This window comes from Aythya ferina, assembly GCF_964211825.1.
Source record: "Aythya ferina genome assembly, chromosome: 2".
NCBI classification, from domain to species: domain Eukaryota; kingdom Metazoa; phylum Chordata; class Aves; order Anseriformes; family Anatidae; genus Aythya; species Aythya ferina.
In genome coordinates, this window is record NC_140297.1 from 37,548,239 (window position 1) to 37,565,518 (window position 17,280).

The 17,280-nt window shown below is 40.0% G+C and overlaps 1 protein-coding gene across 3 annotated transcripts; it reads left to right on the top strand.

Annotated features, from left to right (window-relative positions):
* The first annotated feature begins 7 nt into the window (after positions 1 to 7).
* On the top strand, positions 8 to 16,525 carry OXNAD1 (oxidoreductase NAD binding domain containing 1). Of its 3 annotated transcripts, XM_084507569.1 has the most exons (10): positions 490 to 952; positions 1,913 to 1,956; positions 2,639 to 2,748; positions 3,247 to 3,409; positions 3,679 to 3,742; positions 6,094 to 6,200; positions 9,822 to 9,963; positions 12,303 to 12,545; positions 15,369 to 15,477; positions 16,157 to 16,525. In XM_084507569.1, exons 4-10 carry the CDS (start codon positions 3,279 to 3,281, stop codon positions 16,309 to 16,311), a joined length of 951 nt encoding a protein of 316 aa, XP_084363695.1. In that variant the 5' UTR covers positions 490 to 952; positions 1,913 to 1,956; positions 2,639 to 2,748; positions 3,247 to 3,278; the 3' UTR covers positions 16,312 to 16,525. The 3 variants fall into 3 exon arrangements, with proteins under 3 accessions (XP_084363693.1, XP_084363695.1, XP_084363694.1); XM_084507567.1 differs by lacking the exons at positions 490 to 952; positions 1,913 to 1,956 and adding an exon at positions 8 to 90; XM_084507568.1 differs by lacking the exon at positions 1,913 to 1,956.
* Positions 16,526 to 17,280: the final 755 nt, after the last annotated feature.

Consider the following 17,280-nt stretch of genomic DNA (forward strand, 5'->3'; position numbering starts at 1 on the left):
GACGGGGCGGAAAGGGAGCGGCTGCGCATGCGCAGAACCCGCCTGCGCCCCTCTCCTTCCCGCCCCTCCCGTCACGTGACGCGGCGCCGGGTAGGGCACGGCGGGGCGGCCGTTGGGGAGGGGGGGGCGCGCGCGGCGGGCGGCCGTTGGGCCGGTAACGGTCGGTAACGGTCGTTAAGGGGGCTGAGGGGAGGCTCCCCGCGGGGCTGCGGGTTTGTCCTCGCCCTCAGGCTGCTCGCCGAGCACTGCGGGGGTCACAGCCGGGGGACCCGGTCCGTGAGGGCACGGCCGGGGCTCGTTGTGAGGGGTTCCGGGGTTTGACAGCCGCGGGGTGACCGCCGCAAACGGGTTTAGTGGGGTTTGTAGGGCTGGGAAGGGATCGGCGGTGGGATCAGCCAAATCTGAGGGAGAGCTGCTGCTCAAGAGTCAAGGGTTTAGGGCACTCCCACTCTTTTTTAAACTTATTTCTTAATGTATATTTTTTTTAACGCGTAGAACTACACGTTTATATCCTAAATGAACAGCTGTCAAAATAGGGCTAGCTGTAATGGCCTGCCAACCCTAGCAGCACAACGATTAAGTCAAACCAAGGATGTAAATCAAGCAGTTGAGAATCTTCCTGTTGGATTTTAAATTTAGGCCGCGTGTTGGACCAGCAGGTGTCGCCGTGCTTGGCAGCAGTGAATCCCAGAAGAGGTTTTGAAGGGTGCGAGATGCTTTACAAAAGAAAAAAAAAAATGATTTAATCTTCGTTCTCAGTTCTGGGCCTCCAAAGCAAAATATTGGAGTTTTTTCTGTGATGATTTATTTAAAGTCCCAGCTATTGGAATAAACTGCTTACATAAAAATGTCCTCTTTCAAACTTCACTTTTAATTAGTGTGATAGAGTGAAAAGCTCGAAAAAAGGAATCAGAAAGCACATGGAAGCCTGAAAAAGGAGATACAGATGAATGTAAGCAAGCTGCAGTACCTAAACAACTCTAGGTCATAAGCTGATCTCGTGGATTTGAGTAACTCAGTGCTTTCTGAGCAGGGTTTACAAACTGAACGTGCTGATCTCAGTTGAGGGATGTGATTTCTTCATGAGATGTGTACTTTGGCCCGATAGACTACTTAAAGAATGGTAATACTTTAGCAATACCTTTTCTACGTTTGCATGTAGACACCACAGAAATACTTTGTTCAACAAAGTACTCAGTGTGTGCTGCGGCAAAAACTTTTTCCAGCAGTTTTGCCTGCTGGTGGTGGAAGAGTTTTTAATAATTCCGCTTTGAGAAGTCGCAAGCTGCTGTGTAATTAAATGCTAAGAAGCTATTACGAATTACGGACAGGAAGTATTTCTTATGCTTGAAGTGGGCATTTTAAGCAGTTATAGTAAATGTATTCTGTTTCTGAGCAGCCTCATTTACCAAAGCTCTGCCTCCCATTTGTACGAGATTACAAACAGGACAAATTGCCCAGTGACCAGCCATGCAGCTGCCTGTGAAAGCCTGGCGTATAGGCCTGATTAGTTAAACAAGCTGGATCATTGCCATTTAAAGGGATTCAAAAGGAGAAACAAACAGTTTGAAAATAAATTACATGCTTTAAAAGAATGCAGGAAAAGGGGATTTAAATGGAAGAAACGGATCAAGAGTGTTTTAAAGAAACAAGGGACAGCTTCATAGAGCCAGTATGATAACTTGCTAGGTGAGGGTAACATGGTGGAGAATTATGCTAATCAGTTTTAGGAAAAACGAGGGCAGATTTACAAGCAATGGGAAATGTCTTTGGGCTCAATGTGAACCTTTTCCTACACTTGATGAGTGAAGGATATTTCCGACTTGTTTTGGAAATTGTACGTCAGCTCATATTTCTCTGTCAACACTCCGTTTTGGTACGCAGCTCTGAAATGCACGCTGTGTCTCCACAGGAGTGTGCGCTAAGTCTCCTCGAGCCGCTTAACTGTTTAGAGGTGTAAGTATTTTGTAGGGTGTATGATTTGCTGCGTTGACGTGTATTTCTACATCAGCCCCTTAACCAGGAAATAGGAGATGTGTATGTGTTTTTAACCCATAAGCGGTTTTATTTAATGTTTATAAATGTCTGTTAGAAAATAAATTCTGGCTGGGAAAAGGTAATACGTTTCCAGTGTTTGTCCAACCTTTTTTTTTCAAACACAAATACTGTGCGAGCACTTAGAGTGACAGACACGCTGGCCGGGGGGACTGCTGGGTGTCACCTGGTCAAAGTCCTGCTGGGTGCCAGCGCGGGATTAGGCCAGCCCCAGGTGCAGACCTTCACGCTTCAGTTCACGAGGTTTCTGTCGCCCAGTTTCTCAGTGTCCCTGGGAAGGGACGCCATCCCTGTAACTTGGTATCACCCACAGGTTTGCTCACGATCCATTCTGTCACCATCAGCCAAGCTCTCGATGCAGGTAACAACATCAAGTGGCCACCGAGCCTCTGGTTCCTAATGGCTGTGGTGTGGGAGGTGGTGTCAGAAACCCCAGGGAAGTCGAAGCACGTTGTGTCCACTGCCATCCCCTGGCTGCCCCAGCACACGTCATCACAAGGAGACGGCCTGCTTTGTCAAACTGGATTTGCCCTTGGTACATCCCTGTTCAATTGCCCTGATTTCTTTCCCGGCTTTCACACAGGTTCCCAAAGGGCGAGCTCTGAGCAGTTTTCGGGTGACACAGGCGGTACTGACTGGACACGGACGCTGCTGCTTGCCTCTTAAAGATGGCCACGCACCTGTCCTAGTCAGGTGAGGACTTTCCCTGTTAACTGTGGCCTTTCACAGATGACAGGCGGGGTCTCACAAGCATGTCTTCTGTGTCTCATGGTGCCCTTGACTATATCCTGCCGGGCTTTGTGCATTTGGATACATCCAGCTCCCCTAAGCAGTCCCTGAAACTGTTGCTGCCCCACTCTTACCTGCCCTCTGTCCCGAACACTCCCGGTACAAGCAGAGGTCTGGCTGCAGGCTCTGCCTGTGAGGACAGAGGTGAAAACAGGGGGGTCTTCATCATTTTGTGCATCATTTGTGACTGGGTTGCCTTCCTGTTCTATTCACAGATGCAGTTTCACTTCTTTATTATACTTTTGTATTTCTAAAATTCCTTCTTGCTGCCTTGTACATCTGTTGCTAATTTTAGCTCCAGCTGAGCTTTGGCCTTCCTCATTTCCTGGAAGTAAAGGGTGAGGGCAAGCAGTGTCAAACAGTGGGTATTTCACGTAACAAATATTTATATGGATTTTTCAGGAGCTGGAGATTCTGAAGACAGCTCAGCCATCATGGCTCATGCCACTATTCACATGGGTGTGACTATTCCTCAGCTCCTGAGAGGTGCCAGCAGAATTTGTCCTGCGCATTCCACACTGACGGTGTTGAGGCACTCTGCTTTCTGTTACTGCACAGCGAATGGGTAGGTTATCCATCTACTTTTTTTTTTTTTTTTTTTTTTTTAAGGAGAACGTCACAATAACACTGCAAAATGAAGCCGACAAGTTATTACAGACCTGTAAATACTTAGCTAGCTCCTGATTATATTTTTCTATTTAATTCCTGCTTAGACTTATGTCTTCTGAAACGTAGGCTGGATTACACAGGCAAATCATTGTGTTAACAGAAATTCCTGTCAGTGAGGGACAGTAGTAGTTGTCAAAATGACAATTTGTTTGCTTTGTGTTGCAGCACACTAAAATCAAAAAGGAAAATGGATCATCTAGAGAGAACAGCAAGCAATTTTCGCCAGGAGGTTAGTGTTCTGTTCTTTGGGGTGTTAGAAACTTTTTTTGTCTCATGTGAAGAAATTGGATAATTGGTTTTGATTCTTAGGATTCCCTTTCTCTTCTACTAGAGTATATTTCACTTTTTTCCCCTCATTTTTCATATTTTATATTGTTGTAAAATGGGTGGATTTTGTCGTGAATGGATGAAATATAACAAGGAATAAAAAGTGTCAATATGCATAATTGTTCACTTCATGTTAGACAAGAAATTTAATTCTAATCAAATACGGACTATAATAGGTAATGAAAGCACACCTATGTCCACCATTTATACATATGCTTCTCCACACTGACAGCGTTGAGGCACTCTGCTTTCTGTTACTGCACAGCAAATGGGTAGGTGCAGAGAACTGTGTAAGGTCTGAGGGCAAGAAGGAAGCTGTATGGCTTAGGTGGAAGAGCAGAGCTCAGTTCTGCTAACACATTCTCAGCGTGTTAGAGGATTATGTTGTTTCTTTTTTAAAAATGCTTGATTTATATTTTGTTACTTTTCTTCTGACCACTTTAAAATCAGTTTATTTTAAATCCTTCACTTGGTTTGAAATTCCGTGTAATCAGCAGTTTGCTGCTCTCGGCCTGTATTGCCTTATTTGGCCAGCGCAATCCTTTAGAAAGATTAAAGAATTATAGGTCTGTGTTGTATTAACGTACATGCCACACTGTGTCACCTGCTGAAGTGTGGTAATGCGAAGGGCAAGGGCAAGAAAAAGTGCCTGACACTTTCTTGAAATACAGTGGCAAAGTCTAGGGGCTTCCTCTCTCACTGCCGCCTTGCTCAGGGCTGATCGGATATGCTTGTGATGGTCCGAAATACTGGCTGAACATCCTTGGTCACCCTGGCAAATTTCATTTTTGTAATAACTTTATTCTGATTATGAGTTATGTTTCCAGGGCCCTGTCAGATGCATTGACCAAAGAACAAATTAGGGAGTGCTCAAAAGAGTAAAGAAGAGAAGAAAGAAGATGCAAACTTAAAGACCATTTCCTACACTTAGAGTTTCCCCGTTAAAACAGCCATTTAAGTCATGTATTTGACATTTTGTCTTGTTAATGTAGAATGATCACTTTTCCCATTTAATGCTATCTGTTAACACGGAAAGGAAACGTATGCTACTTTATTTTAAATTGGCAAATGTCCTGCTGTTTTGTGGGACAGCGGATGTGTTCAGATGTTGCTTTATGAAGAAATTAATTTCCTGCCGTGTGTTTCAAATTAACACAGTTTCTTTTCCTTTTCTCTTTCCTCCTTTTCCCTTTCCTCTGCTATTTAGTCTTACACAAATAAGAAATGATAAAGTCGTGGTGGCATTACTAGTATTTACTTATTATTTTATTATTTTATTTGTCATTAGCTTTTTCTAATAGGGTTATGGTATTGGCCTGTTTGGACAATATGTGGGGTACTACTTCTGTTGTAGAGATAAAAAAATTGATAATTAAAAGTCAGAAATATCCAAAGAAGAAGGGCAGGGAGGGGATGATAATCTATGTTGCGCTTACAGGCATCAAAGAGTTTAAAGTTATGTGGTGCAGTCCTCCCCAAGTGATTCTGTTGCTAGATCTGTTTTTCATTTAGAAATGCACTATTTTTCATTATTTGTATTTGGTCTTTTGTTGTTGCGTTTGGTTGGTTGGTTTTTAATTCTTTAGAAGTGGTATCAGATAAACAACTATGACTTGTGCATCCCCTTCCATCTGGTTGCAAAATAAAAACTCTTACATTAGCCAGTAATGAACGCTTGTGTCTCAGTTTCCCTGTGTTCGCAGGTGACACACATGGTCAAGTGGGTACGTGTATAAATAGAGTAATGCAAGGCTCTTTTTTTTTTTTTTTTTTTTTTTTTTTTTTTTTTTACTTCAGTAAAACTAGATGTAGATCCCAAATTCTGACAGTGACTTCAACAGTAGCTGATATTTTGCAAGTTTCCTTTGTCAGTCTTCACATCAGAGATCTTTTTATTTCATTGCTGGAAAGATACAGGTTTGCTTTGTGCAGGTGTCAAGAGAATCTGAAAAGTGGTAGTTGGCAGCTGCTTCTCTGTAGCTGAAGTAAAACAAGCTGATATGCAATCTTAGATGAACCCTGACAAAAGTGACAGACGTGGTGGTCTATAAGTAGAAAACTATTTCTCTGCTCACTCTGTAGGCCGATGTCTTCTTGTTTCTCTATCACAGTGCAAAAATGTTGGTGCTTTAGGTAATTAACTATTGCAAGTAATGGGAAGTGATAGATATCTCCTATACAGATCCTGAACTACTTTCCCTGCAGATACTGTTGACATAACTTATTTACAGTGGCTTATCTTCCTTTTGGTAGGTAATTTCACAAGCCAAAGTGTGTGGAATCACCAATGAATCAGAGACAGTCAAAAGACTCCGTTTGGCTATTGCAAATAAAGATTTTACTTTCAAAGCAGGACAGTGGTAAGATTTTCCGATATTTAAGGGGGAAATTACTAGCAGAGGTCCGCTATAACAAATGGTAAATGGCCTCTGATAATTGTGCCTTGGAAAAATGCAGTAGTTTATATAAGAGGATGTTTTATTATTAAGGGCTGAGAAAGTGCTGGTATTTTTTTTTTAAAAACATTATTAAATATGTTAATTTTAAATGTTCAGTCTGGTTGTTTCATTATTTGTCTCTGGTTTATATGTGCTACAAGATTTCTTCAAGAGAACTTTAGAATCAAATTGTTTAGTTGGAAGGGACTTGCAAAGATCTTTGATTTCAACTGCCTTTGAAGTACCCTGCACTTTATTCTGCAAGTTGTCTTTACAGCTTTTATTTACTAGTCATTCTTACAGTGGAGCAGGGACTGCTGCTGCTTTGCAAGTTATTTATTTTTTGTTTTTAACTGTATAATTAAATCAGAATTGCCTGGTATCTTTTATTCTCCCTCCACCCAAAGCTTCCTCTTTGAAAGGAAGAGCCTGTTAAGTCAGTTTCATACAGAACTATGTATCTGCAAACTTGAAAATAATGTGGAATTATTAAGTCTTTAAAATTAGCTGCCTGTTTAAGCAACCTTGCAGTGCTTTTGTTGTTCTCCATCTCCCCCCCTCCCCTCCCAGAACATACTGGATTTTCATGTTTGTCTTCCATTCTTATTAAAAATGCTTTCGCTTCATCAATGTTTTTCTCTCTTAATTTAAAACTATGAGTAGTTGCTTTTGGCACCGGTCATTTAAATGGTTCTTAAACTTTTTATTGGCTTAGGCCATCTGAAAGTGGTTTTGCTGGAATCAAAGTATAGCTGTGAGGGTATTAACAGCATATGTTACTCTTGTAGTGTTAATATGCTGGCTTTTAAATTTAGAACCAGAACACAAGATGTTGATTGCAATAATTTGTATTTGTGGAGTAATTTGCTGCAGTTTTTGCACATGTGCAGTGACTCATATTAAATTCTTGCTTGCCAGTACTCAGAAAGTGCATTTACCCTCCAAAAATGCTGTAGCAATTATCCTGCTGAAAACTGAAAGCTTTAATTATAATTACTCTTTTTCATTTTCTTCTTCCTTTAAAGTGTTCTAATGCTATTGTAAGGGATACAACAAGTTTTCTATACTTGTAGCTATAAACCGTGGTAACATTTTTTGATGAGCCATACAAAATACCAGACCACAATTTCCTGAGTAGAAAAGGCTAACTTGTTAGAATTCGCTGTAGATGTTACAGCCAACGATTATCACTAAAAAATATAGGTATTTTTGAAAGTGTTTTAATCACCCAGTTTTTCAGAAGCAAAGCTTAATTTGTTTTTCAAGCATGCTGGTAGACGTTGGTCTCCATCTGACTTCAAGTAATAACGAAAAGACTTCTTGTTATCTGTTTTGATTTCCTAAAACATGTGGTGAGGTATGTGCGTGTTATAAATAACCTACAAGAAGTAGCTTTATAGTTTTGTTTCTAATCTCCAGCAACCATTAGCGACTGCTATTGGTTGTTCTTTTCTTAAACGTTTGGCTTAGTAAACGTTTAGCCTGTAAAATGAAGGAAATGCAAAACAGCCCTAAGGTCTTCTCTGAGTTGCATCTTTTTCAGCCTCTCCTTTTTGTGAGGCTGTAATGCTGTGTTTTTTTTCTCTTTTCTCTACAGTTCCTTTCACCGAAGCTGTCACAGATAGTATTTCTTCTGTCCTCTTACACTCCCTACGCACAGCTGAGACGTGTCATCAGAAATACAAGCTAGTCCACAAATTATAGTATCCTAGGCACTGAAATCTTTCATCATGATGTAATTGGGAAAGAAATACATAGAAGGAAAAGCACACCTGCATTAGTACTATAGAAGGGAAGAACTACCTTCAGTTTAGGCTTTACAGCAATGTTTGGTTTTGTATCTAAGTTTCTCCACCAGGCATGACGAATTTCTCCCTTTATAGGTCAAGGAGAACATTATAACTTGAATGTAAATTGTTACTTTACAGCATAAATGTCATTTCTTATTCATCTCATTAATCTATATAGTGAGATTATTTTCCACCAGAGGGTGGTAAAGAGCTTTGGTAGCTTACTGAGGTGTTCTTTGATATGATACGCGCTGCAACACGAGAATCGTCCTTCCTTGTCTCTAGATCCTTACTGCCAGGGATGCTGAGCCCCAGTCAGTGGGCCTGCAGAAGCTGAGGACAGCGAAATTAGTGAAGTGACTGATTTTGCAGATCAGCCAGCCTTCGCAAGTTTTGTTGTTTGTTTGCCTTTCGTGTGCAGTCAGATACTTCTGTAAGTCAACAAGTTTATTAGCATAAAGTAGGAAATTGTTTCACTATATTATTGTGCACTGTGCACTTTGTGCATACTGCAGGAGAAAAAGAATATTTTTCTTTGAAGGCTGAAGCTTTGTAGGGAGCAACCAGGCAAGATTTTCTATTCAGTAGTAAATTATTCGAAGTACTTCTCTCCCCCCTCAAGATTCTGAATTCTCCATGAAGAATACAGCCTTTCTGTTTAAAGACAACATGCAGTGGAAACTGGTCTACATTTCATGTTGCATTCCCACTTCACTAATACTGAGCCAGCTCAATTGAGGCTTGAATTGCGTAATCACGATGAAGTACTTGGCACTGCTTACCAGCGTGGCTGTTCCCTAAGCGGAGCAGCACAATTGGCTTTGAACATTAGTTTTATTTTGAAATACAAGGATATTGTTATGTGCTGTAGAAAATTGAAGGATTTAAAGATTTGGCAACCCGGAGGAGTTTAAATGTTAGTTCACACACTGACGTAAAACTTTTTCAGATGCTATTTGAGCACGGAAGCCTTGCATTTATGAAAATGAATTACAGCTTAATGACTTGCCTTCCGTATTCTCTAATTGCTGGTGTTGCAAACGGTTGGCCATATGTTACCTGCTCGTGTGTAGAAACAACTGATGCATGGTTTACTTTTGCTTGAAAGAAATTGTTACTTATTCCAGTCCTAATTTCTACCAACCAGAAAAAAAGATATCTGCCACCAGAGGGCACTGCAGCTCAATAGGTAAAGCAATGCTGTTTATTCTAGTAGCTGACTGTGTACATAAAGAATTTTTATTTTTTTTTTTAATTCAAATATTTCATCTTCCAAAGAAAAGAAAAATGTTTATTCAAAACCCTCAAATTTCTCCCAAATGAGTTTCCCACCCTTCCTTTGTTTCAAAATCGAAGAGAGCAACAAAGGCACTGAAAAGAGTGGAATTTAAGCTACTCCGTCAGGCCATATCGTGTTTTGGCTTTGTTTTAATATGCAATTAATTTATTTAAACAGTTATCATTCTAGTCTGTTGTAAGACATTGCATCTAACGCTCAAGGCAGAACAGTTAAAGACCTGCTGGTATAATAATGATGATGACGTGTTTCCAGATGACAATAAATCTAAGAAAATGGTGTTACTCAAGATTAGGTCTACTTATTGGAAAAGTTATGTTGTGGAAGTGAAGATGTCTTTGTAAAGGTTGGGTAATAGAAATAAAGCCAGCACTTCTGTTTTGCCTACCTTTTTCCATGTTTTGGTTTTGTTTGTTTGCTTGCTTGTTTTAATTTTTGGTTCTCATCACTTTTTAGGGTTGATTTCTTTATTCCTGGAGTATCTGTAGTTGGGGGATTCTCAATGTGTTCAAGCCCTGGTCTGTTGGAACGAGAAGGAATATTAGAACTGGCAGTTAAGTACACTGCTCATCCTCCTGCTCACTGGATTCACACTGAGGTAAACGAGATTAGCTGTTGATTGTGACATTTAGCATTAGTTTTTCATTTTCTTTTTCTCAGTTGGGGAGGGTGGGAGTGTTAGACTACTTCTTATATTTACTGAAAAACACCTGTTGACTTGTTTGAGCATTTTTAATACAATATAAATGTTAAAACCTTTATTCGGTGAGAAACTGAAATAGGATACTGATACGGTAATTTAGTTATTGTGATCATTTTAGGGAACTTGTGTTTGGTAGGCTTAATGATACTGCAATCTTCATCACAGGGTTCTTGCTCCTTTGTAATTTATGCAGTGCGATCCAGCATTTCTATAGCGTTCTTTTAAATATGCAGTATTTTTGTAGTATTGACATAATCTAAAACTTGATTTGTTTCCTATATTAAATGTGAGGTCTGGCATTGACCTCCTGCAATGTTTTGTCCATCTGTTTATCCTGTTGAGTAAGAAGTGTACTAGCACTACTGCTGGTCTTGTTTCATTGATGATCCGTCTTAGCAACTTCTGTGCTTTTCAGTGCTCTGTCCTATTTGCTATTTCCTGTCTGGTATTTAAATTGCTTAAATGCGGCCGCAGGATTTAAATTGACAGATTCTTTCAGGTTTACAAATACCACAGTACTGTTCCTCGTACAACAGATACAGTAAAGATTAATGCAACTTCACTAGAGTTGAAAACATCCAAAGTGATGCTCACCTAGTACTTAATCCAGTACTAGGCCATCCACAATATTTCAGCTGGTGCCGTATCAACTCATCTCCACCAGAACTTACCCAAAATAACCTTTTTGAGGTGTTCTGTAGGAAATGTAGTGGGCATACCAGCAAGACCACGTAGTACTTAAAAGAGAATTGCCTGTTGTTTTGGTAATGCTCTTTAGAGAGAATGAGAGCCTAAGTTCACAATATCCAGTCTCTGAAGACTGTCTTTTAGGATTTTTGATGTCATAATTCAGTTTGCTGCTGATGAATGTTCTGGTTGAATTTATAGGAAAAGTTTTAGTGAAAAGGTAAGCTAGTTCACCCGTGATGCTAAAGAAAAACCTGCAGGGTGTGTATTGACTCTTCTACCTAAACAAAAGTGCATGCTTTTTCCTTAAGAAAGAAAAATAAAAAATCAACCTAGAGTTTGAAAAGGTTGTATAGCGGGAGAAAAAAATCTGGTACTTAATTGTTTAAAAGTTACTTATATAGGAAGTTAATATCTCAGGGTAAAAGATGTCATGGGACCAGTACGGGTTCAGAGGCATTTAATTTTTAATATTTCTGAATATAAAATCAATAATTTCAATACAGTGTACCTTATAGCTTTTGGAAAATATAGCCTTTTATTTTAGAACAATGCGTGTGTAATGTGCTTTGCTTCTCTAAGGCAGTTTAGATCAGACAGGAATGAGATTGTTGCACTCTAAAAATGCTTATTTCCACAAAGAATATCATACCCAATTTCTTTGGAGGAAGTGCTTTTTTCTGTAAATAATTCACTTCTAATGTTTCAACTTTTCTTTTTCTCTCTTTTTTCCTGCCTCATTTTGTTTACCTCTCCTTATTTTTAAAACCCTGTATATTGTCTGAAACGAGCGCTGTTTTCTGCTGCTGTTGGTTCTGTTTACTTACAGGGAGATGTGGGAGAACTCACCTGGCTCCTCTGTACTGCATTCTCACTCTTCATATAGAGAAGCAGTACCAGTTTACCACGAAGATACTTACCCACGTTTTATTTATTGTACTTTTGTTTTCTATGTTTGGCAAATTTCTGTAAGAAATTATTTTTTTCCGTACAGAGATTTTCCCCCTTTTCTTCTGCAACACTGAAGCTGCAAATGCAGAAGTGGTCCTGCAGGAGATGGTGTGGCTACTGACATCACTTCTGGGTCGTTTCTTATTTTTTGGAATGGGAAAGAAAAACCTTGAGTCTGTGCAGCTCATTCTGACTTGCTATGAGGCCTCACAGCAAGGCCTTTTTTGACATGAGACTGGGATTGCGTATAATTGTGATCCTTGCATGTTAACCTCGGGTTTTCACAGCCAAATACTGCTGTTGAAAAGCCGTCAGGTGAATCATTCCTCTTACGTGGGTGGGAAGGGGGAGTCACCATCCTGCCTCAGCAGAAGACTGAAACTTCTGAAAGTAGAACTTGATCTCTAGAGACACTGTAACAGATGACTTCAGCTAACTGGAAACTGCATTTATTTTAAAATATGTTAGTTTTCCCTCATTGGTCATTAAGAATAAAAAGCCGAAGTTCAGCAAGTCTTGTGATGGTGAGGTACAAGAAGAATAATTTCAGCTTTTGCTTTTGGTTTTGAAATTAAATATCTTCTTTTCCATCCTAGTGTACTGTTGACTCAGAAGTGGCTCTGCGAGTGGGAGGTGATTTCTTCTTTGATCCTCAGCCTGGTGACTCCCCTGTAAAACTAGTGCTGATAGCAGGGGGTGTTGGAATTAACCCATTGTTTTCTATACTGCTGCATGTAGCAGATCTTCATGGATACCAAGAGGGTAAAGGAAACGAATACAAAATGGGAACGGTGAAGCTGTACTACAGTGCAAAAAATACAAAGGAACTCTTATTTAAGGTAAATAACAACTAAAAAAAATAGAACTCAGCTATTCAGCTATTAGTGTGCGTATCATTCCGTTGCCAAATTACAGAGAACTCCTCTGTGCAGGACACCATACAAACAGAGGCCAAATCACTTCCTGCCTCAAATCCCATGTGCGTTTTAATTACTTACACTGGTGTACAAATTTTGGATGCTGTAACATATACCTGCTTTCATCGACTTCCCTGATCAATCGATTAGCCCTGCATGTCTACGGTGTGCTGTAATCTTGTAAGAGCATCACAGCATAGCAGAGATTCCACGTACGGTAACATATCTGTGTACAGACACACTAATAGTATGCATACTGCTATATATCGTGATAGCACAACCACGTAATTGCAGAACAGATTGAATTGAACGTAAAGACTAGCAAGAGCAATTATATCAAAAGGAAACACTTTCCAAACTCATAGGGAACCTTTGTTGATACGACATTAGTAGTTAGTGGGTGTATGAATGAAGGATTTTATAAGCAGGTCTCATAAAACTGCTTCTAGCGGTACTTCATCAGCATTTCCTTAGCAGTTTAAGATCAGTTATCACGCACTTGGCCATTAAGGGTTACTGACAGTGTTTTATGGTCATGTCAGCACAGCTTCTGTAATGAAGCATCCCTAATGATTTAGGTTTCTTTGAAGAACTGAAAGCTTTTGATTGCAAGATCAAGGTGAAAATTTATGATGACTCCTGAAATTGTATATAGGATCCATCATGAGTTTTTCCTCTGTACTCCTACCTTATTTCGAGACCCGAAGATGTTTGCTTTCTTGAAGAGGCATTTGTTTGTTGTTAGAAGCAGCATAACAAACTGGAACCTATCTATTCTTCCATCTGGCCCTTCTAATCTCCCATCCTGTTCTGAGCCTGCCCGCTATTTTTCAGCGCAGGAGCCAGCATTTCTTGGGTTCCGGTTCAGTAGTGTTATGACAGCAGAGCTGTATTAGAGCTTCTGGAACAGAAGAGAACACAATGATATGTTGCAATGCTTAAAATAGATCTTTCCCTTCATTTTTCATGTCCCTCCAGAGCACTTATAAGAAAATTCTTTATGTCTGTGCTTTATGTATGTCTTTATGTATGTGATTGAGGGAATAGGATCACTAGAGTCTTTATGTTGTTGTGAGATACATCTATATAAATCGCCATGAGGAGTTCCTCAGGTTTTGCTGGTGCCTTGGAGGATCTGTTTCCTGCAGCAGTGTACATTCTGTGTGGTCCTTCATCCCTTCAGCCTAGTGTGACTGGTTTGTACTGGTTAGTACTGGTTTGGGATGTGCTTTGGTTTCACAGCTATACGCGCTGCTTTTGAAAATCTCATTCTTTAAAATGGTGGAAGCAGTCAATCTTAGAATAGAACAGCATATTAACTTTGCTACTCCAGGATGCCGTTCAGCTGGGGTTTCCTCATTTCATTAGGGCTGAATGTGATCCTTATTTCTTTATTGTGGCTGGGACGCTGGGATAGGTGTTTTCCCTTAGGTCTGTATGGCTCAGCTGTCTGCTTCACTGACTTACCAGGCTGCAAAGATCCTGCTGAGCTGTTCAAATTCTCCTTCACTCAGTTAAAGCAAGCCTGTCCTCGCCCCAGGATAGCACAGGAAATTATTTTGGTGTTGTATGCCACACGTGTGTGATACCTGCCACTACCCATGTGTCTGAATTTACAGAGTGGTAGATTTACAAGTAGGTGCTGTGAATGACTGCAGGATTATTTCAGCAGGTTAAGTCCTGCCTTAAAACGGTTTTGGCATGCCATCTGGGTAGGTCTTAGGACTCTGACTCCCCAGGACAGGATTTGTTCCAGAAGTGCTATGAAATTGTGCATAGTTCCATATGAAGGGGACAGAAGTTTAGAGTTGGACTCAGAACAGTGCAGGCAGGCCAGTATTAGAGGTACTTGTGCAGCAGTGTACAGCAGTGCCTTACGTGCTGCTCTGTATTCCACGTCTTTGTAGGGAATCAGAAACAGGTTTGCTGGGGAATAAAATGTCTGCCTTTTTTTTTTTTTTTTTTTTGCTAAGCAGTCCATGGCAGTCTGTTCTTAGTAAGGAAACACGTAGCAAAATGAGCTAATTTACCTATTCACAGAAAATAAACTATTTCCAGTGTCAATTCCAGCAATGAAAATCCCAGTTGGTACAGAATCTAGACCGTAAACTAGTCTTAGTTTCAGAACTAAGTATAGCATCTGACTGACAGGGGTTTTTTGTTTGTACGTTTCTGTTGGTTTGGTTTGGTTATTGAACCAAAGCCGCTAGGTTTGTGGTGCTAACTACCACAGCTGTGAATTACTGAACTCAAAATCAGAGATTCTACTCTGGTAAAAATAGTGTTAGCATTACACTGTAGTTGGTTTTACGTGGGGGAGAAGAAATAGTAAAGGACCTAGTAATTTTACCAGATAAAGCATCTGAGACTTGAAAAAAAAAAATCTAAGGGATGATAAACACTTGCTGCATGGTGGTTTTCTTTTGTTTGTTTTAAATGGAAAACCCACATGGGAATTGTAGGAAACCTGGAAAGCACATACCTGGTTGTTAGATTCAAATCTTAGAAATTACAACCTGTTGTAAAAAAGGAGAAAAGCTCTAATAACATAGCTGGTAGTATATCCAGATTCCAGGTACAGAAACTCTGTACGTGTGCAGATCAGTCCTTTGAAGTGGAGCCCACTGAGTCCTCAGTGCTGAAAAGCAAGAGTCTTGGTCCTGGCTAATAATCACTGGGACGGTATGCGTACATCTGCTTTGATTTAATGGCCTGTGGTATAAGCAAGTGTGTTTAACATTACAGAAAAATATTCTTGGTTTGATGAATGCATTTCCTGGAAAGATCATGTGTCGTTTCCACGTTACCCAGCAGAGCTCGCAGATCTGCGAAGAGCTTCAGCCGCACGTCACAGGTAAGCACCGCGGCACCGCACAGCGCCCCTTCCTCCGCGCCTGATTGCCTCCTTGGAGATGAAGTTTAACATAACTAGTAGCAGCGTATGTTTACATACGTAATTTAGTATTTTTAAAGTTAAAGATTTAAAATGAGATGCAAGCTAAACCCAAGTAATTTCAGTGTACATATTATGCTTCAGAGAAAAATTATACTTTTGCAGTTTTTGTTTGCTTTTCTACTGAACCACCTCTGTTGAATCTAAACTTCATACTGGTATTTCCCACTGAAAATTTATTCCAGAAACTAGTATTTACTTTGCTTAAGGCAGGACTGATGAAGGATAAGATGACTGTTTGCAAGAGGTACTTCATCATGTTTCCATTTCTGTTGTATTTGTCTTAGAGATACTTATCTGTGTTTTTTTTTCATCTTAATATGGGGTTTTTAGTTGCATGTAAGCCATGTTTCTGTTCAGTGACTAATATCCCATGCATTCCAAGCTGGAAGTACTGATCTAGATTCCCAGAAGCACAAATGGGTTTGGAGGCCTCAAAACTTGATACCTATTACCCTTAACTGGGCCTGACATTTTTAAGAAATAAGCGGTTAAAATGCCCCCAACCATCATTCTTTTTGATATTACTACATAAGTAAATATCTCTGTTCTCATTTCCTACTTTTTTTTTTTTCATCAGAGGGAAGAATATCTGAAAAGGATCTAGAAAAACATGTATCTAAGGATACTTTATGGTACATCTGTGGTCCACCTCCAATGATAGAATCTGTATCCAAACTACTGTCCAACATTGGTGTTCCTACAAACTGTGTTTTCTTTGAGAAATGGTGGTAGTGAAGAGAAAATAATTTGTTTTCAGTGTTTTTTGATGTAGTAAAATGTACAGAAAACGGACTTTGAATTACTTGGGAGATTTCACTTCATAAATGAAGCTGTCTTCAATCATGATGGTGTTCTTTTAATTTAACAATAATACAACTGTAATACAGTGCTGCTGCTTTTGGAAAAAAAAAAAAAAAGTGATTTTATATTAAAGACATTAACTGTTCTGGTTTGTGGATGATTTGTTTATTTCTTATGGTAGCAGCATATTTTGACTCTATGCACTTGTTTTACTAGTGACATTTTAAAAGACTCTGTGTCCAATTCCGTAGTTGTAGAGAACTGATTGTGCAGCAGTGCCCAATCAGTTTATAATAAATAATAATTCAGGCCATGACTTCCGAAGCACTGCTGAACTGTTGTGCTGCTGAGTGAACACACTCCCTTCCACAGTTCTAGACATTAAAGTAATAGCAGTATAGAAGCAGAGGTACTGCACTGTGACTTCCTACACCTGGCCATTCTTGTTTAAAAATAAACAAACCCTTTCATGTGGTTTACTTAGGTCACTGTCAACTGTGTTGACAGTAGGAGACATTTTCTTCATAATCATATTCAGACCCGCATTAAAAATACTGGTGTGTGAAAAATCTGTGAGCCCCAACAGAGCTGCACAGAGCTCTTCCTGTGAACCTGCATCCCTTTGCTGGTGCTGAGGCCACCCAGCTGGTGCTTGCAAGCGCCGTGTCCTCAAAAGCAGCAAAATCAGCAACAGCTGAGGCAGGAAATCTGCTTAATCCTGCTTCAGTGTAGAGTTTTAGAAGGTTCCAGGACATTCCCAGTTTGGTTGGGAAAAAAAGTCTCTAGAAACCTTGCTCTTTTAAGGTGTGTCTGTGCCACTAGGAGCTGAGAGCTATGCCCTTCTTGAACAAAGTTCCCCCCCTCCCCCAACTTGTAGAAAATCTCATCATAAAAATGTGG